Consider the following 24,642-nt stretch of genomic DNA (forward strand, 5'->3'; position numbering starts at 1 on the left):
GCTAATCTTTTCAGATCTTACAAAAATGTCAGAAACACCTGATCTGCATATGCTTGTTCAGGGTCTATGTCTAAAAGTATTAGAGGCAGAGGATCAGCAGGACAGCCAGGCAAATAGTATGTCTTAAAAGGAAATATGGCAGCCTCCATAACCCTCATTACAGCTGTCCTTTAAATAACTGGAATATAAAACTGGATTCCTCCCTTAGGGGGCCATTTCCACCAATTATTTTTGCGGTTTTAATTGCGCATTCTAGAGCAATTCTCATTAATTTGCATAAGAACTTCTCCAGAATTTGATTTAAAAACACAAACGCAGCCAGTGGAAATAAGCTCCAAGACCGAACACTGTTAATCCAGCGCAGGAGACTTGGGCGCAGCCATAGGCCGTAATAGGAATTACGGCTATAGCAGCCACAGGGAGTAACTTCGGCACCGTCAGAAGACGGAGCTTTAGTTACTTTTAAAACACAATAGAATTATTTCATTCCTCACTATCCATGGCGGCCTGGAGGGGGAATAGTATTTAATACGGCCAGGAACTTGTGCAGCAGCAGGACCAGCCATATACCGGCTGTATCCTGTGCCCAAGTCTCCTGCGCTGATTCCTCTTATACGCTCCAAGACCCCCCACTGTGCGCTAAAGCAGCCTGGTGAGAAGCTCAAGGCCCAGGGTCCACTAGGAACATTTTTCCAGACCACTATGGAAGAGGAACCCTATGCTGGTGATTCCACTACGCTAATTGCCAGTGCTTGCAATCAGTGCCTGCCGATTAGTGATTGGGCTGCAGCATTTCTGAAACTATTCTGCTTGAAGGAATGCATTTATCCGAACAGCTACAAAAATCGCTCTGTATTTTTAGAGACACACCAGTAGGGGGCAATCTCTATCAGGCCTGGAACCCACTAGAGAGCCCAAAAAGCTATAGTAATCGCTAGAGATTTGTGATAGCGTTTTGTAAGCGATTTCCCTGCTCCTATACAATTCATTAGAATGGAAACGCTGCATGTACTGCTATTGCGATTTCCTAAAAGGGAACCTAAACTGAGAACGATATGGATGTTTCCTTTTAAACAATACTAGTTGCTTGGCATTCCTGCTGATTATTATTTTTTTTGCTGCAGTAGTGGCTGAATCACACACCTGAAACAAGCATGCAGCTAATCCAATCTGACTTCAGTCATAGCACCTGATCTGCATGCTTGTTGAGGGGCTGTGGCTAAAAGTATTACAGACACAGGATCAGCAGGAGAGCGCTCCCTAAACGCTCAAAAAAAAAAAACCCTCTAGTGGGTTCCAGGCCTCCACATGACTGGCTACATTCAAGTCTGAATATCTCTGCCACCATGCACCCTACAGACCTCAAATTTGGAGTGTAAGAAGGGGACCCCCTGAGCCAATTATATGCCACACCCTATCCCTTCTGATTCGAGCATCTTATCTCAGGAACCAGTAGGGCTGGGTGTCTGTAATTCGGCACAGATGTGATTCAGGGAGTCCCCTCCTTACCTTCTAAATTTAGGGTCTAGTGGCAGCGATATTCAGAGGGGTGCATTCTGGCACTTTAACCAACTGGAGAGCTGCATTGGACACCACACTGGGACTTCCTCAATACCAGAGAGGGCATGGGCATGCTGGTGGGAGGGCAAATACATATCAGCTCTGCCCTGTTTTCATCAGCATGAAATGGAGGTATCCTGAACTAGGACAAAGGGGGATGAAAAATCACAGAAGCCAATTTGTATGTTTAGACCATGAAAAAGAAAACGTATTTGGCTTTATATCTTAGGGACAATGAATCAATGCACTATAAAATTCAGTTTAGGGCCATTTTAATGTTTTTTTTTCTATTTGACACCTTCAGCCTCTGTACTAAGCCCTCCAGCAGCCCAGGGAAGTATTGTAGTACATACACCGACCAGACGATATTACAAACGAGCCTGTCAACTATTCTGGGAGACACAAGTGTTCGGAATGTTGACATACAACTCAAAGGTATCTATAACAGCAAAAGAAAAATACAGTTGCCACTATCCACAAGGCATATAGTTACCGTAATTGAAACAGAACACCATAAAAAAAGTTTTTTGGGTTTTTTTTTAAGTGGACCTGTACTCTTGCACAGGACAGAAGGGAAACATGCACACTCTGTTTTTATAGCGTTTAGTGTGTCTAATTCCCCCTCATCTGTGTCTAATCGCAAGTTGTAATTTGATATCTCCCCTGGGTCACCTGACTGCCACGCCAGGGATGGCAGATAAGGTTCATTTAAAAGCACAGGCTGTAAACAATATTTCTGCTTCCATGAATCAGGAAGTAGAAACAGTGAAGATTTATTTTAGGATTTGTATCAGCTGTAACAAAGAAATGTTTTTGTTTAAAAGTTATTATGCTGTTGTGTATCTTTTAAAGCAGAGATGACGTTCTGAGTCAGGTCCACTTTAAGATTCTTTCAGATAAAAGTTTAAGTAAAAGATACATTTTGGTGTAATGCCTGGTATACACCATGAAATTTTCCATCAGATGGAAGTATGGAAACGATAATTTCAGACAGGTTAGATTTGATCACCATTTGTTTTTCTGATCGATGTTCCAATTACTTCTGCAAAAAATTGATCAGAAAAAATTATGGGAAATCAGATCAGGCCGGTCAGAAATTATCGATTTGACCACCTTTGACGGGAAATTGAATGGTATGTACCAGGCATAAGAGATATAGGGCCCAATCCAATTCCCTTTTACTGCTAAGCTTTCTTCAGACTGGAATCCACTAGAGCGTTTAGGGAGCGCTTTAAACAGCCAGCGATTTCCCTAAAGCTCTGACAATGTAAATGGATGGGACAGATTACACTAGAGCAAATGGGGAAATCGCAACCACACGACATGCAGCATTTTGGGAGCTTTTCCATTCCAATGAATTGTACAGGAGCAGGGAAATCGCTCCCAAAATCGCTTGCAAAACACTATCACAAATCGCTAGCGATTGCACTTTCTAGTGGGTTCCAGGCCCCCTAGGAGATCATTTTTCATCTTATGTTTAACTTTCAGTACTGTCTTGCTTGCTAGTGACTTTAAAGCCATTTCATTTAAAATATGTGAAAATATCACCTTGGAGAAAACGTATAGGCCCGATTCAATTCAGGTTTTCTCCTAGGTGATATTTTCACACCTTATCAATAAAATGCATTTTAAGCCACCAGCAAGCAAGAAAATACTGAGAATAAATTTAACAGTACTTCTTGGTACTTTTTCAATTGCAGAGTGCTGAAAAGTTACTTTAAACAGAGGATGGCACAAAGGAGAGGGTAAAGAAAGCCCTTAATAACAGCACCACTGGGAAAGTACAAAAGGAATATATTTTATTTCATGATTCAAAAAGGTAAATATATTGACACAATGAGATTCAACATAATATTAAAAACAATTAAAACATACGGCAAAGATAAATCACTGCTGCAACAATAACAATAATATATTCATTAATGTGGAAATAGTAGCATCACAAAAGATATACCAAAAATGCTGATAGAATAATTTTTAAAGCACAGTGGGCATCTAATCAAGAGCTCTTGATTAGATGCCCACTGTGCTTTAAAAATTAAATATTCTATTAGCATTTTTGGTATATCTTTTGTGATGCTACTATTTCCACATTAATGAATATATTATTGTTATTGTTGCAGCAGTGATTTATCTTTGCCGTATGTTTTAATTGTTTTTAATATTATGTTGAATCTCATTGTGTCAATATATTTACCTTTTTGAATCATGAAATAAAATATATTCCTTTTGTACTTTCCCAGTGGTGCTGTTATTAAGGGCTTTCTTTACCCTCTCCTTTGTGCCATATATATTTGAGCCCTAGCACACTTGGTGGGTTATTTCTATGCTTGTGTTGCAGACGTCCCCTCCTTTTTTCTTTAAACAGAGGATGAAAACTTGTCTCCCAGGAGAAAACGTAGGAAAAAAAAGTCAATTGAGTAAAGGCCATTCAATTCATTTCAATTATTTTTCTACTAGATCATTTTTCATCTTCTGTTTAAAATAACTATTTTCTTGCTTGCTGTTGGCCTTTTTATTGAAAAGGTGTAAAACTATCGCCTAGGAGAAAACTTGAATCAGAGGCCACAGTATCCTTCCAAGAACTACATTTCGCTTTTAGGAGACTGCCAGTGTATTCACAAAAAAGTTTAAAAAAAAAAAATGTAATGGTTCTGCCTATGTGTGAAGACCACATCTAAGAACATCTGGGTCAGCATAGAAATTTGACTTTCCCCCAGTCTACCAAATAAGCAATGCATTGTGCGAATGGCCACCTACAGAGTAGAAAAACAGATTAACAAAAAATGGCGCACATGCCACCTAGCATTAAGGCATAGGCACTTTGAACAGCAAGGAAGCTGATTAAAGACAAGCACCTGTTAGGGGTTGAGGCCACACACCATATAGCTTCCCTGACCAATAATGCTGGGCATACACGAGTCAATCCGACGGGTCGATTAGCATAATGCTGGGCATACACGGCGACGTGCGCTGTTATCAATCGAGCCGCTGATGGCTCGATTGATAATACCCGACGTGTCCGATCACCGCGGGGATCGATTCCGCGCTTGATCCCCGCGGGCGGACAATAGTGGTGAATCGAGCGGAAGACAAAAGCGCTGGCGGGGACGAGCGGGAATCGATCCGGACGGACGAGCGGGGACGCAACGCGCGCGGACGAGCGGGGACGCGGCGGGAGTCGATCCGGCGGCTAATCGAGAGACATGCATGGCAGTACTAAACCAATTCACACTATTATTATTTAGTATTTACAGTGGAGGAAATAATTATTTGACCCATCACTGATTTTGTAAGTTTGTCCAATGACAAAGAAATGAAAAGTCTCAGAACAGTATCATTTCAATGGTAGGTTTATTTTAACAGTGGCAGATAGCACATCAAAAGGAAAATCAAAAAAATAACCTTAAATAAAAGATAGCAACTGATTTGCATTTCATTGAGTGAAATAAGTTTTTAAACCCCGACCAACCATTAAGAGTTCTGGCTCCCACAGAGTGGTTAGACACTTCTACTCAATTAGTCACCCTCATTAAGGACACCTGTCTTAACTAGTCACCTGTATAAAAGACACCTGTCCACAGAATCAATCAATCAAGCAGACTCCAAACTCTCCAACATGGGAAAGACCAAAGAGCTGTCCAAGGATGTCAGAGACAAAATTGTAGACCTGCACAAGGCTGGAATGGGCTACAAAACCATTAGCAAGAAGCTGGGAGAGAAGGTGACAACTGTTGGTGCGATTGTTCGAAAATGGAAGGAGCACAAAATGACCATCAATCGACCTCGCTCTGGGGCTCCACGCAAGATCTCACCTTGTGGGGTGTCAATGGTTCTGAGAAAGGTGAAAAAGCAACCTAGAACTACACGGGAGGAATTAGTGAATGACCTCAAATTAGCAGGGACCACAGTCACCAAGAAAACCATTGGAAACCCATTACACCGCAATGGATTAAAATCCTGCAGGGCTCGCAAGGTCCCCCTGCTCAAGAAGGCGCATGTGCAGGCCCGTCTGAAGTTTGCCAATGAACACCTGAATGATTCTGTGAGTGACTGGGAGAAGGTGCTGTGGTCTGATGAGACCAAAATAGAGCTCTTTGGCATTAACTCAACTCGCTGTGTTTGGAGGAAGAAAAATGCTGCCTATGACCCCCAAAACACCGTCCCCACCGTCAAGCATGGGGGTGGAAACATTTTGCTTTGGGTGTGTTTTTCTGCTAAGGGCACAGGACAACTTAATCGCATTAACGGGAAAATGGACGGAGCCATGTATCATGAAATCCTGAACGACAACCTCCTTCCCTCTACCAGGAAACTGAAAATGGGTCGTGGATGGGTGTTCCAGCACGACAATAACCAAAAACATACAGCAAAGGCAACAAAGGAGTGGCTCAAGAAGAAGGACATTAAGGTCATGCAGTGGCCTAGTCAGTCTCCGGACCTTAATCCAATAGAAAACCTATGGAGGGAGCTCAAGCTCAGAGTTGCACAGAGACAGCCTCGAAACCTTAGGGATTTAGAGATGATCTGCAAAGAGGAGTGGACCAACATTCCTCCTAAAATGTGTTCAAACTTGGTCATCAATTACAAGAAACGTTTGACCTCTGTGTTTGCAAACAAGGGTTTTTCCACTAAGTATCAAGTCTTTTATTGTTAGAGGGTTCAAAAACTTATTTCACTCAATGAAATGCAAATCAGTTGCTATCTTTTATTTAAGGTTATTTTTTCGATTTTCCTTTTGATGTGCTATCTGCCACTGTTAAAATAAACCTACCATTGAAATGATACTGTTCTGAGACTTGTCATTTCTTTGTCATTGGACAAACTTACAAAATCAGTGAGGGGTCAAATAATTATTTCCTCCACTGTATATAGTGCTGACATCTTCCACAGCACTGTACAGAGTATAGAGTCTTGTCCCCAATTGTCCCTCAGAGGAGCTCACAATAATTTTATCCCTAACATACAGTGACATACAGGGTATTCGGCCCCTTGCCGTTTTCCACATTTTGTCACATTACTGCCACAAACATGAATCAATTTTATTGGAATTTCACATGAAAGACCAATACAAAGTGGTGTACACATGAGAAGTGGAACGAAAATGAAACATGATTCCAAACATTTTTTACAAATCAATAAATGCAAAGTGGGGTGTGCGTAATTATTCAGCCCCCTTTGGTCTGAGTGCAGTCAGTTGCTCATACATTGCCTGATGAGTGCTAATGACTAAATAGAGTGCACCTATGTGTAATCTAATGTCAGTACAAATACAGCTACTCTGTGACGGCCTCAGAGGTTATCTAAGAGAATATTGGGAGCAACAACACCATGAAGTCCAAAGAACACACCAGACAGGTCAGGGATCAAGTTATTGAGAAATTTAAAGCAGGCTTAGCCTAGAAAAAGATTTCCAAAGCCTTGAACATCCCACGGAGCACTGTTCAAGCAATCATTCAGAAATAGAAGGAGTATGGCACAACTGTAAACCTACCAAGGCAAGGCCGTCCACTTAAACTCACAGGCCGAACAAGGAGAGCGCTGATCAGAAATGCAATCAAGAGGCCCATGGTGACTCTGGACGAGCTGCAGAGATCTACAGCTCAGGTGGGGGAATCTGTCCATAGGACAACTATTAGTCGTGCACTGCACAAAGATGGCCTTTATGGAAGAGTGGCAAGAAGAAAGCCATTGTTAACAAAAAAGCATAAGAAGTCCCGTTTGCAGTTTGCCACAAGCCATGTGGGGGACACAGCAACCATGTGAAAAAGGTGCTCTGGTCAGATGAGATCAAAATGGAACGTTTTGGCCAAAATGCAAAACGCTATGCGTGGTGGAAAACTAACACTGCACATCACTCTGAACACACCTTCCTCACTGTCACATATGGTGGTGGCAGCATCATGCTCTGGGGGTGCTTCTCTTCAGCAGGGACAGGGAAGCTGGTCAGAGTTGATGGGAAGATGGATGGAGCCAAATACAGGGCAATCTTGGAAGAAAACCTTTTGGTGTCTGCAAAAGACTTGAGACTGGGGTGGAGGTTCACCTTCCAGCAGGACAACGACCCTAAACATAAAGCCAGGGCAACAATGGAATGGTTTAAAACAAACATATCCATGTGTTAGAATGGCTCAGTCAAAGTCCAGATCTAAATCCAATCGAGAATATGTGGCAAGATCTGAAAACTGCTGTTCACAAACATTGTCCATCTAATCTGACTGAGCTGGAGCTGTTTTGCAAAGAAGAATGGGCAAGGATTGCAGTCTCTAGATGTGCAAAGCTGGTAGAGACATACCCTAAAAGACTGGCAGCTGTAATTGCAGCAAAAGGTGGTTCTACAAAGTATTGACTCAGGGGGCTGAATAATTACGCACACCCCACTTTGCAATTATTGATTTGTAAAAAATGTTTGGAATCATGTATGATATTCGTTCCACTTCTCTCGTGTACACCACTTTGTATTGGTCTTTCACTAGGAATTCCAATAAAATTGATTGTTTTTGGCAGTAATGTGACAAAATGCGGAAAACTTCAAGTGGCCCAATACTTTTGCAAGCCACTGTATGTTTATGTATGTATTGTATGTAACATACAGTGGTGTGAAAAACTATTTGCTCCCTTCCTGATTTATTCTTTTGCATGTTTGTCACACTTAAATGTTTCTGCTCATCAAAAACCGTTAACTATTAGTCAAAGATATCATAATTGAACACAAAATGCTGTTTTAAATGATGGTTTTTATTATTTAGTGAGAAAAAAACCTCAAAACCTACATGGCCCTGTGTGAAAAAGAAATTGCCCCCTGAACCTAATAACTGGTTGGGCCACCCTTAGCAGCAATAACTGCAATCAAGCATTTGCGATAACTTGCAAAAAGTCTTTTACAGTGCTCTGGAGGAATTTTGGTCCACTCATCTTTGCAGAATTGTTGTAATTCAGCTTTATTTGAGGGTTTTCTAGCATGAACCACCTTTTTAAGGTCATGCCACAACATCTCAATAGGATTCAGGTCAGGACTTTGACTAGGCCACTCCAAAGTCTTCATTTTGTTTTTCTTCAGCCATTCAGAGGTGGATTTGCTGGTGTGTTTTAGGTCATTGTCCTGCTGCAGCACCCAAGATTGCTTCAGCTTGAGTTGACGAACAGATGGCCGGACATTCTCCTTCAGGATTTTTTGGTAGACAGTAGAATTCATGGTTCCATCTATCACAGCAAGCCTTCTAGGTCCTGAAGCAGCAAAACAACCCCAGACAATCACACTACCACCATCATATTTTACTGTTGGTATGATGTTCTTTTGCTGAAATGCTATGTTACTTCTACGCCAGATGTAACGGGACACGCACCTTCCAAAAAGTTCAACTTTTGTCTCGTCGGTCCACAAGGAATTTTCCCAAAAGTCTTGGCAATCATTGAGATGTTTTTTATCAAAATTGAGACGAGCCTTAATGTTCTTTTTGCTTAAAAGTGGTTTGCGCCTTGGATATCTGCCATGCAGGCCGTTTTTGCCCAGTCTCTTTCTTATGGTGGAGTCGTGAACACTGACCTTAATTGAGGCAAGTGAGGCCTGCAGTTCTTTAGATGTTGTCCTGGGGTCTTTTGTGGCCTCTCGGGTGAGTTTTCTCTGCGCTCTTGGGGTAATTTTGGTCGGCCGGCCACTCCTGGGAAGGTTCATCACTGTTCCAGGTTTTTGCCATTTGTGGATGATGACTCTCACTGTGGTTCGTGGAGTCCCAAAGCTTTAGAAATGGCTTTATAACCTTTACCAGACTGATAGTTCTCAATTACAGTACTTTTGTTCTCATTTGTTCCTGAATTTCTTTGGATCTTGGCATGATGTCTAGCTTTTGAGGTGCTTTTGGTCTACTTCTCTGTGTCATATAGCTCCTATTTAAGTGATTTCTTGATTGAAACAGGTGTGGCAGTAATCAGGCCTGGGGGTTACTAGAGAAATTGAACTCTGGTGTGATAAACCACAGTTAAGTTATTTTTTAACAAGGGGGGCAATCACTTTTTCACACAGGGACATGTGGATTTGGAGTTTTTTTCTCACTAAATAATATAAACCATCATTTAAAACTGCATTTTGTGTTAAATTATGTTATCTTTGACTAATAGTTAAGGGTTTTTGATGAGCAGAAACATTTAAGTGTGACAAACATGCAGAAGAATAAGAAATCAGGAAGGGGGCAAATAGTTTTTCACACCACTGTAGTATTGGGCCAATTTTAGTGAGAACCCAAATAGCTTCTCTGTGTGTTTTTGGGATGTGGGAGAAAAACAGAGGGCCCGGAGGAAACCCCCACCGACACGGGGAGAACATACAAACTCCGTGCAGATAGTCCTGCTGTGTTTTTATTTTCACCTTTACTTGGACATTAAAGAGTAAAAAGAAATTATATTTTTAGCTTAAAATCTGATAACTGTGCAAGTATCCCCACATTCTACACCTTAGTCACATCTTAATGACGATCAGTTGGGCTACATGTCTTTTTAGCCAGTTACTTGCCTGTCCTTTGCCTCATCCCAATCCCCTCACAGGACACTACAATCATGAGATGGGAGAAGTTATGGTCACCAGATGCTGGGTAGACAAAAACAATTCAGCTGGATGCGTTAAAATTTAAAGAGACTCTGAAGCGAGAATAAATCTCGCTTCAGAGCTCATAGTTAGCAGGGGCATGTGTGCCCCTGCTAAAACGCCGCTATCGCGCGGCTAAACGGGGGTCCCTTAAACCCCGAAATCCCCTCCGTGCAGCCGGGGATCTCTTACGGATTGAGGCAGGGCTAACCGCCGCAGCCCTGCCCCACACGCGTCTGTCAGCACGTATTTCCGCCTCTCCCCCGCCCCTCTCAGCCTTCCTTCGCTGAGAGGGGCGGGAGAGAGGCGGCGATGCGCAGCTGATAGACGCGACTAGAGGTAGGGCTGCAGCCGTTAGCCCTGCCTCTAGGAGCAGCAAAATCTACGACCAATTTGGTTGTTGATTTTGCAGGGGGGGGGGGTTTGGGGGTGAAGGGACCCCCATTAAGCCGCGGGATAGTGGCCTTTTAGCAGGGGCACACATGCCCCTGCTAACTATAAGCTCTGAAGCGAGAATTGTTCTTGCTTCAGTGTCTCTTTAAGTAGGAAGCACTGTGACTATCCGTTATGGAAAAATTGAACAGGGCAGTTACTTACAGAACCATTTTCAGCTCCATCACCCTCACCAGACAGTTCATGGAGGACTGTGTTAGCAAGGCCCGAAAGACGACTTAACATTGTGAACAAAATCTGGCCTAAAAAACAAAAACAAAAACACAGAAATGACCTTGTTAGAAACAAACTATAAGTAATGTCCAAACTAGTAAGGCAATAATAGTAGTAAGGGGTGGAAAAGACCTTCTTCATCACAATACGTAGGTGGGCAGGAATGCAGGTTAGCATAGTGTAAGGGCTCGTTTCCACTATCGCGAATCCGCATGCGTCCAACGCATGCGGATTCGCACATGTAATGCAAGTGGATGGGCCTGTTTCCACTGTAGCGTTGTTGAGGTGCGTTTTTTTCAGCGGTAAAAAAACGCACAAAAGAGCCAACGAATTCGCCTGCGAGTGGAATGCATGCGAATCGCCGCTAATGTATTTAATAGGCAATTCGCATGCGGCTATGGTATGCGAATTTTCATGCGAATTCGCATAGGTACCAATGTAATTCAAACAGGCAGTGACATGGTTAAATTCGCATATACCCTCACCTATGCGAATTCGCATGCGAATTCGCGGCAAAAAACGCGCAAAAATTCGCATCCGCATGCTATTTCATGCAATTTCAACAGCGGTGGAATCCAGGCGATTCTGCACCGCAATAGTGGAAACGAGCCCTCAATGAGAGGGGCAGACAATAAATATGATCCCAACTAAGATACCACTAAAGCTACTTTTTTCTAAAGTTGGGTTTTCGCTGTGGAACATATCACTGCATCCGCTGTCACCATCAATGGTACAACCCCTCCTTGTTCAGAGTAGTTCTGCTGTGTTTGTTGCATTTTGCAGTTTCCGGTTCTAATACCAGCCAGGTCAACATCTGCAAGGAGTTTGTATGTTCTCCCTGTGTCTGTGTGAGTTTCCTCTGGTCACTCCAGTTTCCTCTCACATCCCCAAAACATACAGATAAGTTAATTCACTTCCCCTTAAATTGGCCCTAGATTATGATATATGAACTACACGATACACAGACATATGATGGGGACTAGATTGTGAGCCCCTCCGAGGGACAGTTAGTGACAAGATAATATACTCCGTACAGCACTGCATAATATGTTGGCACTATATAAATAAATAGCATGCTAGCTGAGATATCCCCAACTTCTGTCTGGTGTCAGGCAAAACTATGCAGGTCAGGACTTTGTTTTGTCACTGAAACAGACACAATGGACAATGGACAGAAGAACCAATGTATGCTGAACATAAGATCCATCAACATGTGTGTTAGCCCGTCCCTTAAAACTGATTAGAGCCCTAATGTGAACCTAGCCTGCTGCAATATAGACTGCAATATAAAAGTGTAGGAATGCTATATTGCACGTTTACAACGCAGTGTTCTCCCCAGGCTCTTTTAGCCGGGTGCTCCACCCGGCTAATTTTGATGAGCACCCGGCTGTCATCGGCTCGCCTCCTCCTATGCTGTAAGCAGAGTTACGCTCAGAAGCACGTGCCCTGCATTCTCTCATACTGCCCCACCTGGCTACTTTTTCATGCCACCCGGCTGGAAAAAAAATCTGGGGAGAACACTGCAACGCCAGCATTGCTCGGACAGCCTACGCTCCTACGCTATGCCCAGCTATGGTGTGTTGCTTAAACAATGCCCCAAGAGGCAAGAAAGGACTGCGCTCCACAGCACGTTTGACAAGATCTGTATAGATATATATAGCACAAATGTCACCAATGTATATAGGGGATCCGCAGACTTTACTTGAGTACACACACTCCTCCGTTAGAATCCAGCCAGATAAAAAGTTGCGATCACAATCCTGATCTCAGCATGAGTGTAGGATTTCCCTGCAAAGAATCCAAATATAGTGCAATATCGTTTTCAATGAACCACCCAGTGATTCACTCCACACAACTGTGTAAGAGATAGCCTCCACCACAAAACAGAGGAAACAGGGGGGTATTTTCCTCCCCCTTAGTGAGTCTCACTCACCAGAAGCTTGCTTGTATTTCAGCATATAAGCCCTCCAACCTGGGCAACAACTGTATGGGACCTTTAGATATAGAAGAACGGGACTCGCATAGCGTAAAAAACCTTTTACATTTATTGCTAAAACCTTGTATAAAATATGCGTACCAGATTGAAGTTTTCACAAGCGTTTATCTATGGTGCCAGCACCGCCGCGGTCGGATCTCCGCTGCACGCCACAGTTCCCCGCCTGGATCACTTCCTCCCTTCGTCCCTCGTGACTCCTTAGCTCCGCCCTACGCGTTTCGTCATTTGACTCATCAGGGGCATCCCCCTACGATGCCCCTGATGAGTCAAATGACGAAACGCGTAGGGCGGAGCTAAGGAGTCACGAGGGACGAAGGGAGGAAGTGATCCAGGCGGGGAACTGTGGCGTGCAGCGGAGATCCGACCGCGGCGGTGCTGGCACCATAGATAAACACTTGTGAAAACTTCAATCTGGTACGCATATTTTATACAAGGTTTTAGCAATAAATGTAAAAGGTTTTTTACGCTATGCGAGTCCCGTTTTTCTATATCTAAAGGTCCCATACAGTTGTTGCCCAGGTTGGAGGGCTTATATGCTGAAATACAAGCAAGCTTCTGGTGAGTGAGACTCACTAAGGGGGAAGAAAATACCCCCCTGTTTCCTCTGTTTTGTGGTGGAGGCTATCTCTTACACAGTTGTGTGGAGTGAATCACTGGGTGGTTCATTGAAAACGATATTGCACTATATTTGGATTCTTTGCAGGGAAATCCTACACTCATGCTGAGATCAGGATTGTGATCGCAACTTTTTATCTGGCTGGATTCTATGGTGTGTTGCTTACTTAAAAGCATAGGAAGAGGTAGTACAGTAGCCATGCATGTATATATGTGAACAAACTCAGTACAGTATGTATGTATGTATGTATGTATGTATGTATGTATACACAGGCAGAAGCGTATTATATACACATGAACACAGGCAGTACAGTACACATGTGTATATGCCTGGGTTAGGCAGTACAATATGCACATGTGTGTGAACACAGGCAGTACAGTATGTGTGCTTGTATACATATGAACACATGCAGTACAGTATGCATGCATATGTTTACACAGGCAGTAAAGTATGTGTGTGTGTATATATATATATATATATATATATATATATATATATATACATATACACACACACACATACATACATACATACATACATACGAAATAAATATATATAAATATATATATATATATATATATATATATATATATATACACACACACACATATATACATAAATACACACACACACACACACACACACTACAGTACAGTACAGTATGTATGTATGTATGTATGTATATGAGCAGCATTCACATTGTAGACAGCACAGCTCATCCTTACAAGCAGCTACATCACTTCCTCCCCTGTATATGCACAGTGCGGGTCTGGCAGCAATGAATACTGGTGCCGCACTATATACATCATAATAGCCTTTGTATGAGCATTACCTCACCCGGATTACCGGGACTCAGCAGCCTCTCTCAAATCTCTTCCGAACCTTGCGGCGACAGCCCCGCCTCCGGCCACATCAGCAGCGCAGTATTTCCGGATTACAGCAAGGACCCGCCTCCATGCATTGCCTCTACCAATCACAGAGGCAATCTCCATGACCGGCCATCCTCCGTCTGATGATGAGAGAATACAAAGCCACGCTTCGTCTTCCACGGGGAGCCAACCTGATGTCGCGAAATGTTGTCAGTGGACCAATGGCTGAAAACTAAGCTTAACAGCGAGCCAATAACAGTGCGATACATGCGTGTTCATTTTCAGGCGAACAACAAGATGGGAAGCCAATGTACTTTGTAGCAGGGTGTTTCAATGGGTGGTCTGGGTTGGTGTGCTAATATATGGGAATCGTGTGCCAAAGTATGGGAATGGCATAATGTCATTTTGTGGTAAAGGTTTAGGAGACTCCCCTTTTTAAATAAGTTATTGTACTGTTTTACTAGCTGTGTGTCCTTTGTCCCTATATTAATTTAGATGGGAGCAGTAGGTAGCAATTACATGACTAATAATGTGAGATAGTTCTAACAAGGTGCAACTGTTGCTTTCTAATTTATTGCCTTGCTTATTCAGTAGTGATGCATTGTGGGAGACCACAGTCACTCAATTATCGCAAATACCTTCTCTTTTAACCCACCTGGCGGCAACCCTGAAAAAATAGGCCAGAGCGTTAATCCTGAGCTCAGCTCGGGGTAGCAAATTACCTGTTTTCCTATGATCTTCTGAGTCCCATGTATGATCAGCACTGCGCAGCAGGACTCCAGGCTTCTCCCCGCGGTCACCATGCAAAAGTTCTGTCCTGTGCAAAGGTTCAGGTGCATTTTAAATGTAACCGACGCCTCCGATCACATCACGCCGTACGCAGGGCTGGTTCTAGACTTTTTGCTGCCTGAGGCAAACTTGTGAAAAACTGCGGCCCCCTCCCCCCCCCCCAGCTGTGGGTGGGTGGGCCGCCAAGCTGGAGGGGGTAGCGGGCAGGAAGGGGGTATTGGGCACAGTGGCGGGGAGGGGGGTCGTACCCCCCTCATCTGGGTCCCCTGATCTGGGCTCCCCCTCTAGCTTTTAAAGTGCAGCAACAGCGTATGAATAAGAGGCAGCGGGCGGGGATGACTCACCTCTTGCACGTTCCAGCGTGCGTTCCACTGTCGTCACTCCTGCAATGCAACCGCTTACAATACAGTGTGCGGCATTGCAGGAAATAACGATGGTGGAACGCGGAAGAGGTGAGTCATCCCTACCCACTGCCTCTTAATATGCTGCTGCACTTTAAAAGCTAGAGGGGGAGCGCAGATCGGGGGACCCAGGTGAGGGGGGTCCGACCCCCCTCCCCGCCGCTGTGCCCAATACCCCCTTCCTACCCGCTTCCCCCTTCAACTCAGAGGCCCCCACGGCCAGGCGGGTGGCGCCCCCCCAGACTTGCCGCCTGAGGAAGTCTTTTACCCTGCCTCTTGGGGGAAGCGGCCCTGGCCGTATGCTTCCTGCCGCACTGATTGGCAGCTGGGATCCTGGAAGAAGAGCTTGGGACATGGGTATCCCGGCATCCAATCACGGCGGCGGGACACGTACGGTATTACGCATACGGCGTAAAATGGACCTGAACTTTTGCACAGGACAGAAGGAAAACAGAGAGAAATGCACCCGGGATGTATGTAGAGAGTTTAGCCTGTCTAATCCTCCATCTGGACCCTGATCTCTGGCACAGGACAGAAGGAAAACAGAGAGAAATGGACCCGGTATGTATGTAGACAGTTTAGCCTGACTAATCCCCCATCTGGACCCCGAACTCTGGCACAGTTCAGAAGGTAAACATAGAGAAATCACAAGTTGTAATTTGATCTCTCTTCTGTGTCACATGACTGCCATGGCAGATAAGCTTATTTGAAAGCACAGGATGTTAACAATATAGCCATTTGGTTCCCAACTGCTTCTGAGCTAAATGCTTCTGCTGATCTGGCTTACTGTTACCAATTTTTGCCTGGATTTTGACTACTCTCTGCCAGCCGCCTGCACAACCTCTGCCTGGATTTTGACTACTCACTGTCTGCCATCTAAGACTGATAGTAAAGGGAAAAAGTCCGAAAGGAATCACACTTCTGCCCCGATTGTGATGTCGCCGTCTGTGCCATTCCGTTTCAAAATATACCACACACGGGAGGTCTATTAGGTATATATGTACATATGGTATAGTCTGGTGCCTTATTTGTATAGTTTCACTATTTTTTAAGTTTATTCATGAATTAAATTACTTCAACAATTTTGCGTTCTAGTCTTTTATTATATGTGGAATATCTTTAAGACCTTTATTCTGACATATTTTGGTGAGTTATGACTTAAGAATTGGAGGCCTAAAATTCTTGAAAAAAATGTACCACTTTTAGATCCATAAATCCAGACAGAAATGAACTGCCAGGGCAAAGTACACTGAGCGTTGGCTTTTTAATAGGGCTTTTTGGTTACCTATACTTTCCTAGTAGTTTTGAGTTACCCCAAACTGCTTAGGTATTCCCTTGCCTATTCACAAATGCTAAAATACGAAAAGTTGGGTAGCAGAAGAAAGCACCTGTGGGATTTGAAAAATGAAAATATGCCTTTTGCCAATTATGAATTCTTTATGGTGTGCAGTGCCTAGTCCAAACAGCGTCTTTACTACACCCGCACCTCTATCTACACTCATATATGAAACACAAGGGGCATCAGGAACACCACCCTGGAGTGCTCCTGGTCCCCTACCTTTCGTGTCCCTACCTCTCCTACATTGTAAGCCTTCGGGCAGAGTCCTCCTTTTGTGTCCTACCTGATCATGCACCTCCATTACTGTGCACCCATGCTATGCATTTGAGTGAACTCAACTTGCCTAATCTCCATGCTCCCATCCAGTGACTGACTAAGCATTACCTTGTACTCATACTGTGCTGCTTGGTCTGGTTTTTATTGTATTCCTGTATTGTCTTATTGCTGTATGTCACCCCTAAATATTGTCTGTAACCTAAACTAATGTCCAGCGCTGCGTAATATGTTGGCGCTTTATAAATAAAATAAATAAAAATAAAATATCCAATTTTCAGACATGAAGACAGGGCATACAAATGACTTGTAGTTCAGCAAAAATGTTTTGGTACATGTTTCTCTGCAACACATCTTGCCAGAAACCCAGCAAGATGAACTTTAAGATGGCACTGTGAACAGTTGCCACAGAGATATGGCCTTTTCTCTGTTTTTTTCTCTGTTTCCCTCTTCCTGATATGTTGCTTACATTCTCCACTGTGGCTGGAACACCAACAGCTGATAGGCATGTTACCGTTTGCTACCTCTGCAGTGCCTTCATCCAGGGAATCCAGATGCAGGCCCATCTGCTGCCGTTGCCCCGGATTGCCCATTGCCGCTGCCAATGGAACAGAGAGATCATCTCACTGGAAGGAAGAACTGCCGCAGACAGGAGACCACAAAGACGGCTCGCGAGCCAGGATATCAGCTGCCACCACTGCCAAGTGGCTTAGTCTGCCGCCCTCCACCGCCGGCTCACAGCGAATGCACAGTGCCACATCGGCTGGCCATAAGGATTCCGGCTGCACTCTGTAGCCCCTGCTCCTCCTCCTTCCCCATTGAGCAGCCACAGGGGACCCAGGCCTCAACTGCTGCAGCTTTTGGGTCCTCACCACGTGGGCTGCACGTGCTGCCCAAGTGACTCCAGCCGGCGCTGCTGTCTCAGACCACAAGGGCCGATCCGTGATTGAGTTAATCGCTCAGAGTCAGAAACTTGGTCTTGCTGTCATTTTGCACAGTTGCCCATATGTGGTTTTGCAATCTATGAACCAACTAGCTGAGAGGAGTGTTCTGACTCCAAAGGATTCCCACACACACATACAATTTCAAATGCTTGCCACCACGTGAAAATCGGCACACGACCGTAACTCCAATAATGCACTGAGAACACTTATCTAATCCTTAGCGGTATGCAGGAATCAGCGCCAGATCTGTATATCTGTGCCCGATTCCAGCATACGCGTTGTAGATGCAAAATACTATAGAACACAGGGTAATGTTTTCGGAGGAGCAAGTACGATTGTGTATGTTCAGGAACAAGTCGTAACCATTAAAATGATTTATAAATGTTTTAATAACAAAAATGCATTACACAAATTTATATAGCTAATTAACATATAACACAAAGCATAAAAGAAAAGGGAATAAATGAGAGGGATTACCTAGCTGAGCAGTCCTTTTAAGAAGAATGAAAATATAATCCAGTTCAAATGTAGGCATTGATATCAGAGTCCTTGAAACAAAGCATGCATTTGGTCCTCCTAAGAACGCATGCCTGGAGAAAGTTCTTTGTCGATGGAATTTTGGAAGACCAAGTGGCTGCGGAGCTGCCAACCTTTTCATGTGCTCTCTCCTTGGTGGGTTGTCTTTCCCTAAAAACTGGTTGTGTACACTCCCTAGGAAGCAAGTTAGGCAAGATTTTTTTACAGGCAAAAATGACACAATTAGTAACCTTCGCCATTTCTGTCTGGATTGGCTTACAACAAATGCGAGGGCAGATTTGTAACCTGTAGGCAATGCTTAATCAAACGACACCAAATATCGAAACAGGTTAACATGCGTGGTCAGCAAACGCTGAATAACTCGGTATTCATAGCAGCTACTATGCTATAAGTTTAACTAGTTATTACCCTGGTTTTTAGAAACCGGCTAATATATTTGTTTTCTGTCTGATAATCCCTACTCAAGATATTAATATCTGAGATTTTCCATTGTTCTAATTTAAAGTTTTGGAGGGAAAGATTTGAAACAGGAACTCCCGTGAAAATAATGTAATAAAAATAGTGCTTAATTTTTTAAATAATTATGTATAAATGATTTAGTCAGTGTTTGCTCATTGTAAAATCTTTCCTTTCCCTGATTTACATTCAGACATATATCACATGGTGACATTTTTACTGCTGGCAGGTGATGTCCCTGGAAGGAGATGCTGCTTGCTTTTTTTTGCAGTGAAACAGTTGTTATTTTCCACAATGCAACAATGCTCCCACTGTGTGATGTCAGGACCTCAGTGCTGTGAGGCGCTGACATCACATGGGGGAGGGGTTTCACCACAAAATCAGTCATACAGAGCTCCTTGGTGATCCATTTGAGAAAAGATATAGATTTCTCGTGGGAAAGGGGGTATCAGCTACTGATTGGGATGAAGTTCAATTCTTGGTTAAGGTTTCTCTTTAACCACTTGAGGACCCACCCTTTACCCCCCCTTAAGGACCAGCGCTAGTTTGATTGATCTGTGCTGGGTGGGCTCTGCAGCCCCCAGCACAGATCAGGGTGCAGGCAGGGAGATCAGATTGCCCCCCTTTTTTCCCCCCTATGGGGATGATGTGCCGGGGGGGTCTGATCTCTGCTGCCTGCGAGTGGCTGGCGGGGGGGGCACCTCAAAGCCCCCCTCCGCGGCGAAATGCTCCCCCTCCCTCTCCTACCTGGCCCCCTTTGGTAAGCCGGGCTGCACAGGACGCTATCCGTCCTGTGCAGCCAGTGACAGGCTGTCTCCTGTCACATGGCGGCGATCCCCGGCCGCTGATTGGCCGGGGATCGCCGATCTGCCTTACGGCGCTGCTGCGCAGCAGCGCCGTACAAATGTAAACAAAGCGGATTATTTCCGCTTGTGTTTACATCTAGCCTGCGAGCCGCCATCGGCGGCCCGCAGGCTATTCACGGAGCCCCCCGCCGTGATTTGACAGGAAGCAGCCGCTCGTACGAGCGGCTGCTTCCTGATTAATTAGGCTGCAGCTGGCGACGCAGTACTGCGTCACTGGTCCTGCAGCTGCCACTTTGCCGACGCACGTTATGAGTGTGCGGTCGGCAAGTGGTTAAACTGCAGTTGGGACAGGCTCTTGTTACAATGAAAAGACGTTTGGCATAACAGGTAGGTGTGAAGGAGCCATGTGTAAAATCTTTCTATCCAACACCAGGACTCTGTCTCTCATTCTCATCTCAAAATCTTCTTATTTTTCTCTTCCATCTTTCTTTTTTCTCTCTCCCCCTCTGCACTATCCTCTCCCAAATACACACTGCAGGCTTCTGGTTCGCTGCAGAGTGGTTGAGCGCTGAAAATAAATGTGGCAGCTCTGCTCACATAGCACTTGGATGACCCTCTGGTCCTTCTCTATGTTGCATGGGTATATGCCTATTTAATGTATGCTCTACTGTATGTGTTATGCCTACGCTACATGCAGCTCTGCTATACCATCACCGCCCCTCTGTGTGCCAAAATAATTCTGGGTACAACCCCTGTTGTACTTGGTGAAATAAATATGATTTGATCCAGATCAGACCTTCACAGGCCCTGTGTGAGAAATGTCACCACTCAAAGTCTCCTCCATACTATCTGTCATTCAATTCACAGCACCGCAAACCTATACCGAACCCTATAATGGATACAGAAAGCCTACCACCATGGTCTGATTTCAAGGTAATTACTGAAGAAGGTATCTTAGGTATCCTTTTAAACCTTTGTCATACTACCTGGACCCTGGCTCAACTAAGTTCAAGTTGAAATGCCCTGAGCTATGTATACCAGTATTCCACAAAATAGTCAACTGTTCCTTTCAAGCAGGGAGGTGTAAGGGATCAATCCTCTCGGCCACAGTATGGTCTGAGGCAGCGACAGAGGTAGAGTCAGCTGACACTTAGGCAGGGGTTTATGGGGTACTCCAGATCATATTTTGTGTGCATTTTTGTATGATAGCGCAGATTGCGTGGTTCTGCTGGTGAACCCGATCGTCACACCATCCATAGACCCAGATGCTTTAAACAGCTACAGACCTGTCTTCAACCTTCCCTTTCTAGGGAAAGTTATTGAAACTTGAAGCCAGACTCACAAGAAATTACATCCTTGACCCTCTTCAATCTGGCTTCAAAAAACATCACAGCTGTGAAACAGCCCTTACCCAGATCTGCAACGATCTGCTTATGGCAAGAGACAGGGGTCAATGTCCCATCCTGATTTTCTAGCTGAAGAGGGTCACATATTGGAGGTGACTTATACAGTACACAAAGTTGACTTATAGTCGAGGATATACAATGTGAGGTAAATTACCTCATGCAGAAAAACACATTTTTCTTTAGTATTTACTAAAATTTCACATGTACAGTAGACGTTTGGTAATTAACCAAAAAACATGGCTTCAGTTCCCTAAGACCTGTTCAGTAAACAGTAGAAGTTTAACCAGCTGTGGCGTAAATTTCGGTAGCCAGCTGTGTTCTGCTATGGTGATGTTCTCCCACTTCTGTGCTGCCTGGCTGTCCCTCCTGACAGTATATCGGCAACAATGGAGGAAGTAGGAAGCTATGCTGACTCCTCCTATTGGCTGGCTGCTTTGTCTGTAACACTTTATCAAATCCTGATCATTGGTTAGCGACAGCTCAAAGCTGGAGATAAATACCTTACATCTCACTTTACTTACCAAATGCTGTAGTTTTTGCGAATTGATATTTCTTGACATTTATTAAGTTGTTTACCTCACAAGTTGGTAATTTACCTTACTGGCCTGTAACTTAAACTTGCCATGAGGTAACTGCCTTAGTGAATACACATTTTATAAAATGTTCAGTAAAATCATCTGTTCTCCGCTGTTTTCTGCATTACTTAATACGGTAATGCTTAGTGAATAAACCCTTTGTGCACAGCCTGGGTGTACTGATTCATGGGGAATTAAGCTTCAGGTATCAAATCTTAGCTGTTGTGAAACATTCCTTCTTTTACCTTAGGAACATTGAAAAAATTAAGCACCTAATATACCTCCATCCGATCTTCCAAACCTAGTTTATGCCTTCATCACATCATGGTTAGAATGTTGCAATGTTCTCTATACAGGTCTTCCAAACAAAGACCTGCATAGCCTGCAATGAATACAGAATGCAGCTGCAAGGCTGTTAACAAGCCAACCCCACCATTGCCACATGACACCGATCGTTTGCTCACTCTACTGGCTGGCTACCTAAAATTGGAGAATTCTATTTGAGTTTGACTTATTGACATTTAAATCCTTGCACAATCTGGGCCTTGCATACCTTAAAGTGAACCTTAAGTCTCAAAAAAAAAAAAGAGTTTTACTCACCTGGGGCTTACCTCAGCCCCCTGCAGCTGATCGGTGCCCTCGCCGTGTCTCTCCGATCCTCCCGTCCCCGCCGGCGACCACTTCCAGTTTAGCCGTCAGGACCCGACAGGCTGGGAACGCGAGTGATTCTTCGAGTTCCCAGCCACAATATCTCCCCCTATGCTGCTATTGCGGCCTTCCTTGACGCAATATCACTATAGGTGGTGATATTGTGGCTGGGAACGCGAAGAATCACCCGCGTTCCCAGCCTGTCGGGTCCTGTCGGCGAAACCGGAAGTGGTCGCCGGCGGGGACGGGAGGATCGGAGAGACACGGCGAGGGCACCGATCAGCTGCAGGGGGCTGAGGGAAGCCCCAGGTGAGTAAAACTCATTTTTTTTTTTTTAGACTTAAGTGCCTCTTTAACCTCCTTGGCGGTAACCCCGTGTGTGACACGGGGTAAGCCGCCGGAGGGTGCCGCTCAGGCCCTGCTGGGCCGATTTTCATAATTTTTGTTTTGCTGGACGCAGCTAGCACTTTGCTAGCTGCGCCAGCACTCTGATCGCCGCCGGCCCCTGCCCGATCGCCGCTATCTGCTGCGGCGCGGGCCCCCCCCCCCCTCCAGACCCCAGCGCTGCCTGGCCAATCAGTGCCAGGCAGCGCCGAGGGGTGGCCCGGGACTCCCAATGACGTCCCGACGTCAGTGACGTCATCCCGCCCCGTCGCCATGGCGACGGGGGAAGCCCTCCAGGAAATCCCGTTCTATGAACGGGATTTCCTGATCGGAGATCGCCGAAGGCGATCGAAGCGGGCGGGGGGATGCCGCTCAGCAGCGGCTATCATGTAGCGAGCCCTCGGCTCGCTACATGATTTAAAAAATTTTTTTTTTTTTAAAAAACTGCTGCGCTCCCTCCTGGCGGTATTTTTCATACCGCCAAGGAGGTTAAGGAATTTTTGCAACTGCATCACACCTCCCACAATCTTAGATCAAAAGGATTTCATAACTTGATCACCCCAGAGCCCACCACAAAATCTTTGTAGACAGAGCCTTCTGTCATGCTGCCACTACACTTTGGATCTCTCTGCCACACCCAGTCAGGACATCTCCAATCCCTGGAAGCATTTAAATCTAAACTGAAAAGCCACCTGTTTAGTCTGGCATTTATGAACACCTGACTTTTTCCTCTGTAACACAGCCCAGCCTTGTACGGATCTGAGACATATCTATGCGCTTTGAGTCCTATGGGAGAAAAGTGCTTTACAATACTTATTGTATTGTATGATTGAATTGGAGCTCCCATTACATGTTTCAGGCATTGGTTCATCTTCACCTGTTGAAGGGCCAATGCCCCGAAACTTGGGAACTCTAAATTCATGATGTGCCTGTCCGCAAGTGTGATGAAGACCTGACTGGAGGGGAGGTTGTGTTTTTTGTTTTAAATATTTTTATACTAAATATGTTCCTCTTCCTTGCTGCAGAATGTTGGGATGTATGCCAATGATGGCTCCACTTTTCGTGTCAGACTCAGAAAGCTGTTTTGTCCTGACTCTTGCTACTTGCCTCTATTTACTTTTACTGGCAGAAGGACTGAATGGTGAACTGGTCATACCAATTCCTGATTGGCAGGTGCAGTGAGCAGCCACACCTCCCCAATCAGAAGGCAGTGCTAGTACATGGAGTTTTGAATCCTTTGGAGTTCCTCAACCCATGGCTATCATCGAGCAAATCAACTTTAAAGTGAACCTGAAATGAGAGGAATACATAGGCTTTCATCTTCATTCTCTTTTAAACAATGCCAGTTGCCTGGCTGTGATGCTGAGCTTTTGGCTATAGCGTTTTTTTAAGTCACACACCTTCAACAAGCATGGAGCAGTGGAGTCAGAAAAGTGTAAGCATTTGTCTGTATGCTCATTCTGGGCCAGTGACTTAAAGGATACATGAGCTAAAAAATTAATAAATGCTGATCTATTTACCTAGAAATTCCTCCAGCCCCTTGAAGTCTCTATGTCCCTCATTGCAGGTCTGCTGGTGGCTTCCTGCTACCCGGCGGCTTCTATGCATGCACATGTGCGCATGCACTGCTCGGGGCCGCACTCTACAGTACTACTATAGTACTACTACTACTCATGCATCCTTTAAAGGACAACTGAAGTGAGAAGTATATGGAGGCTTCCATATCTCTTTCCTTTTAAACAATACTAGTTGCCTGGCAGCCCTGCTGCTCTATTTGGTTGCAGTAACGTCTGAAT

The 24,642-nt window shown here is 44.5% G+C and overlaps 1 protein-coding gene across 2 annotated transcripts in view; it reads right to left on the reverse strand.

Moving 5' to 3' along the window:
- The window catches only part of GOLGB1 (golgin B1), a 93,578-nt gene extending 79,244 nt beyond the window's left edge, over positions 1 to 14,334 (reverse strand). For both annotated transcript variants that reach the window (XR_011030350.1, XM_068275877.1), the window contains exons 1-2: positions 14,252 to 14,334; positions 10,739 to 10,836 (exon numbers count right to left, since the gene is read on the reverse strand). Coding sequence is in view for 1 of the 2 variants with exons in the window: in XM_068275877.1 (XP_068131978.1) it covers positions 10,739 to 10,819 (81 nt within the window). In the remaining variant the exon portion in view is untranslated. The remainder of the gene's footprint in view (positions 1 to 10,738; positions 10,837 to 14,251) is intronic.
- Positions 14,335 to 24,642: the final 10,308 nt, after the last annotated feature.

Source organism: Hyperolius riggenbachi, chromosome 3 (assembly GCF_040937935.1).
Source record: "Hyperolius riggenbachi isolate aHypRig1 chromosome 3, aHypRig1.pri, whole genome shotgun sequence".
Lineage (NCBI taxonomy): Eukaryota > Metazoa > Chordata > Amphibia > Anura > Hyperoliidae > Hyperolius > Hyperolius riggenbachi.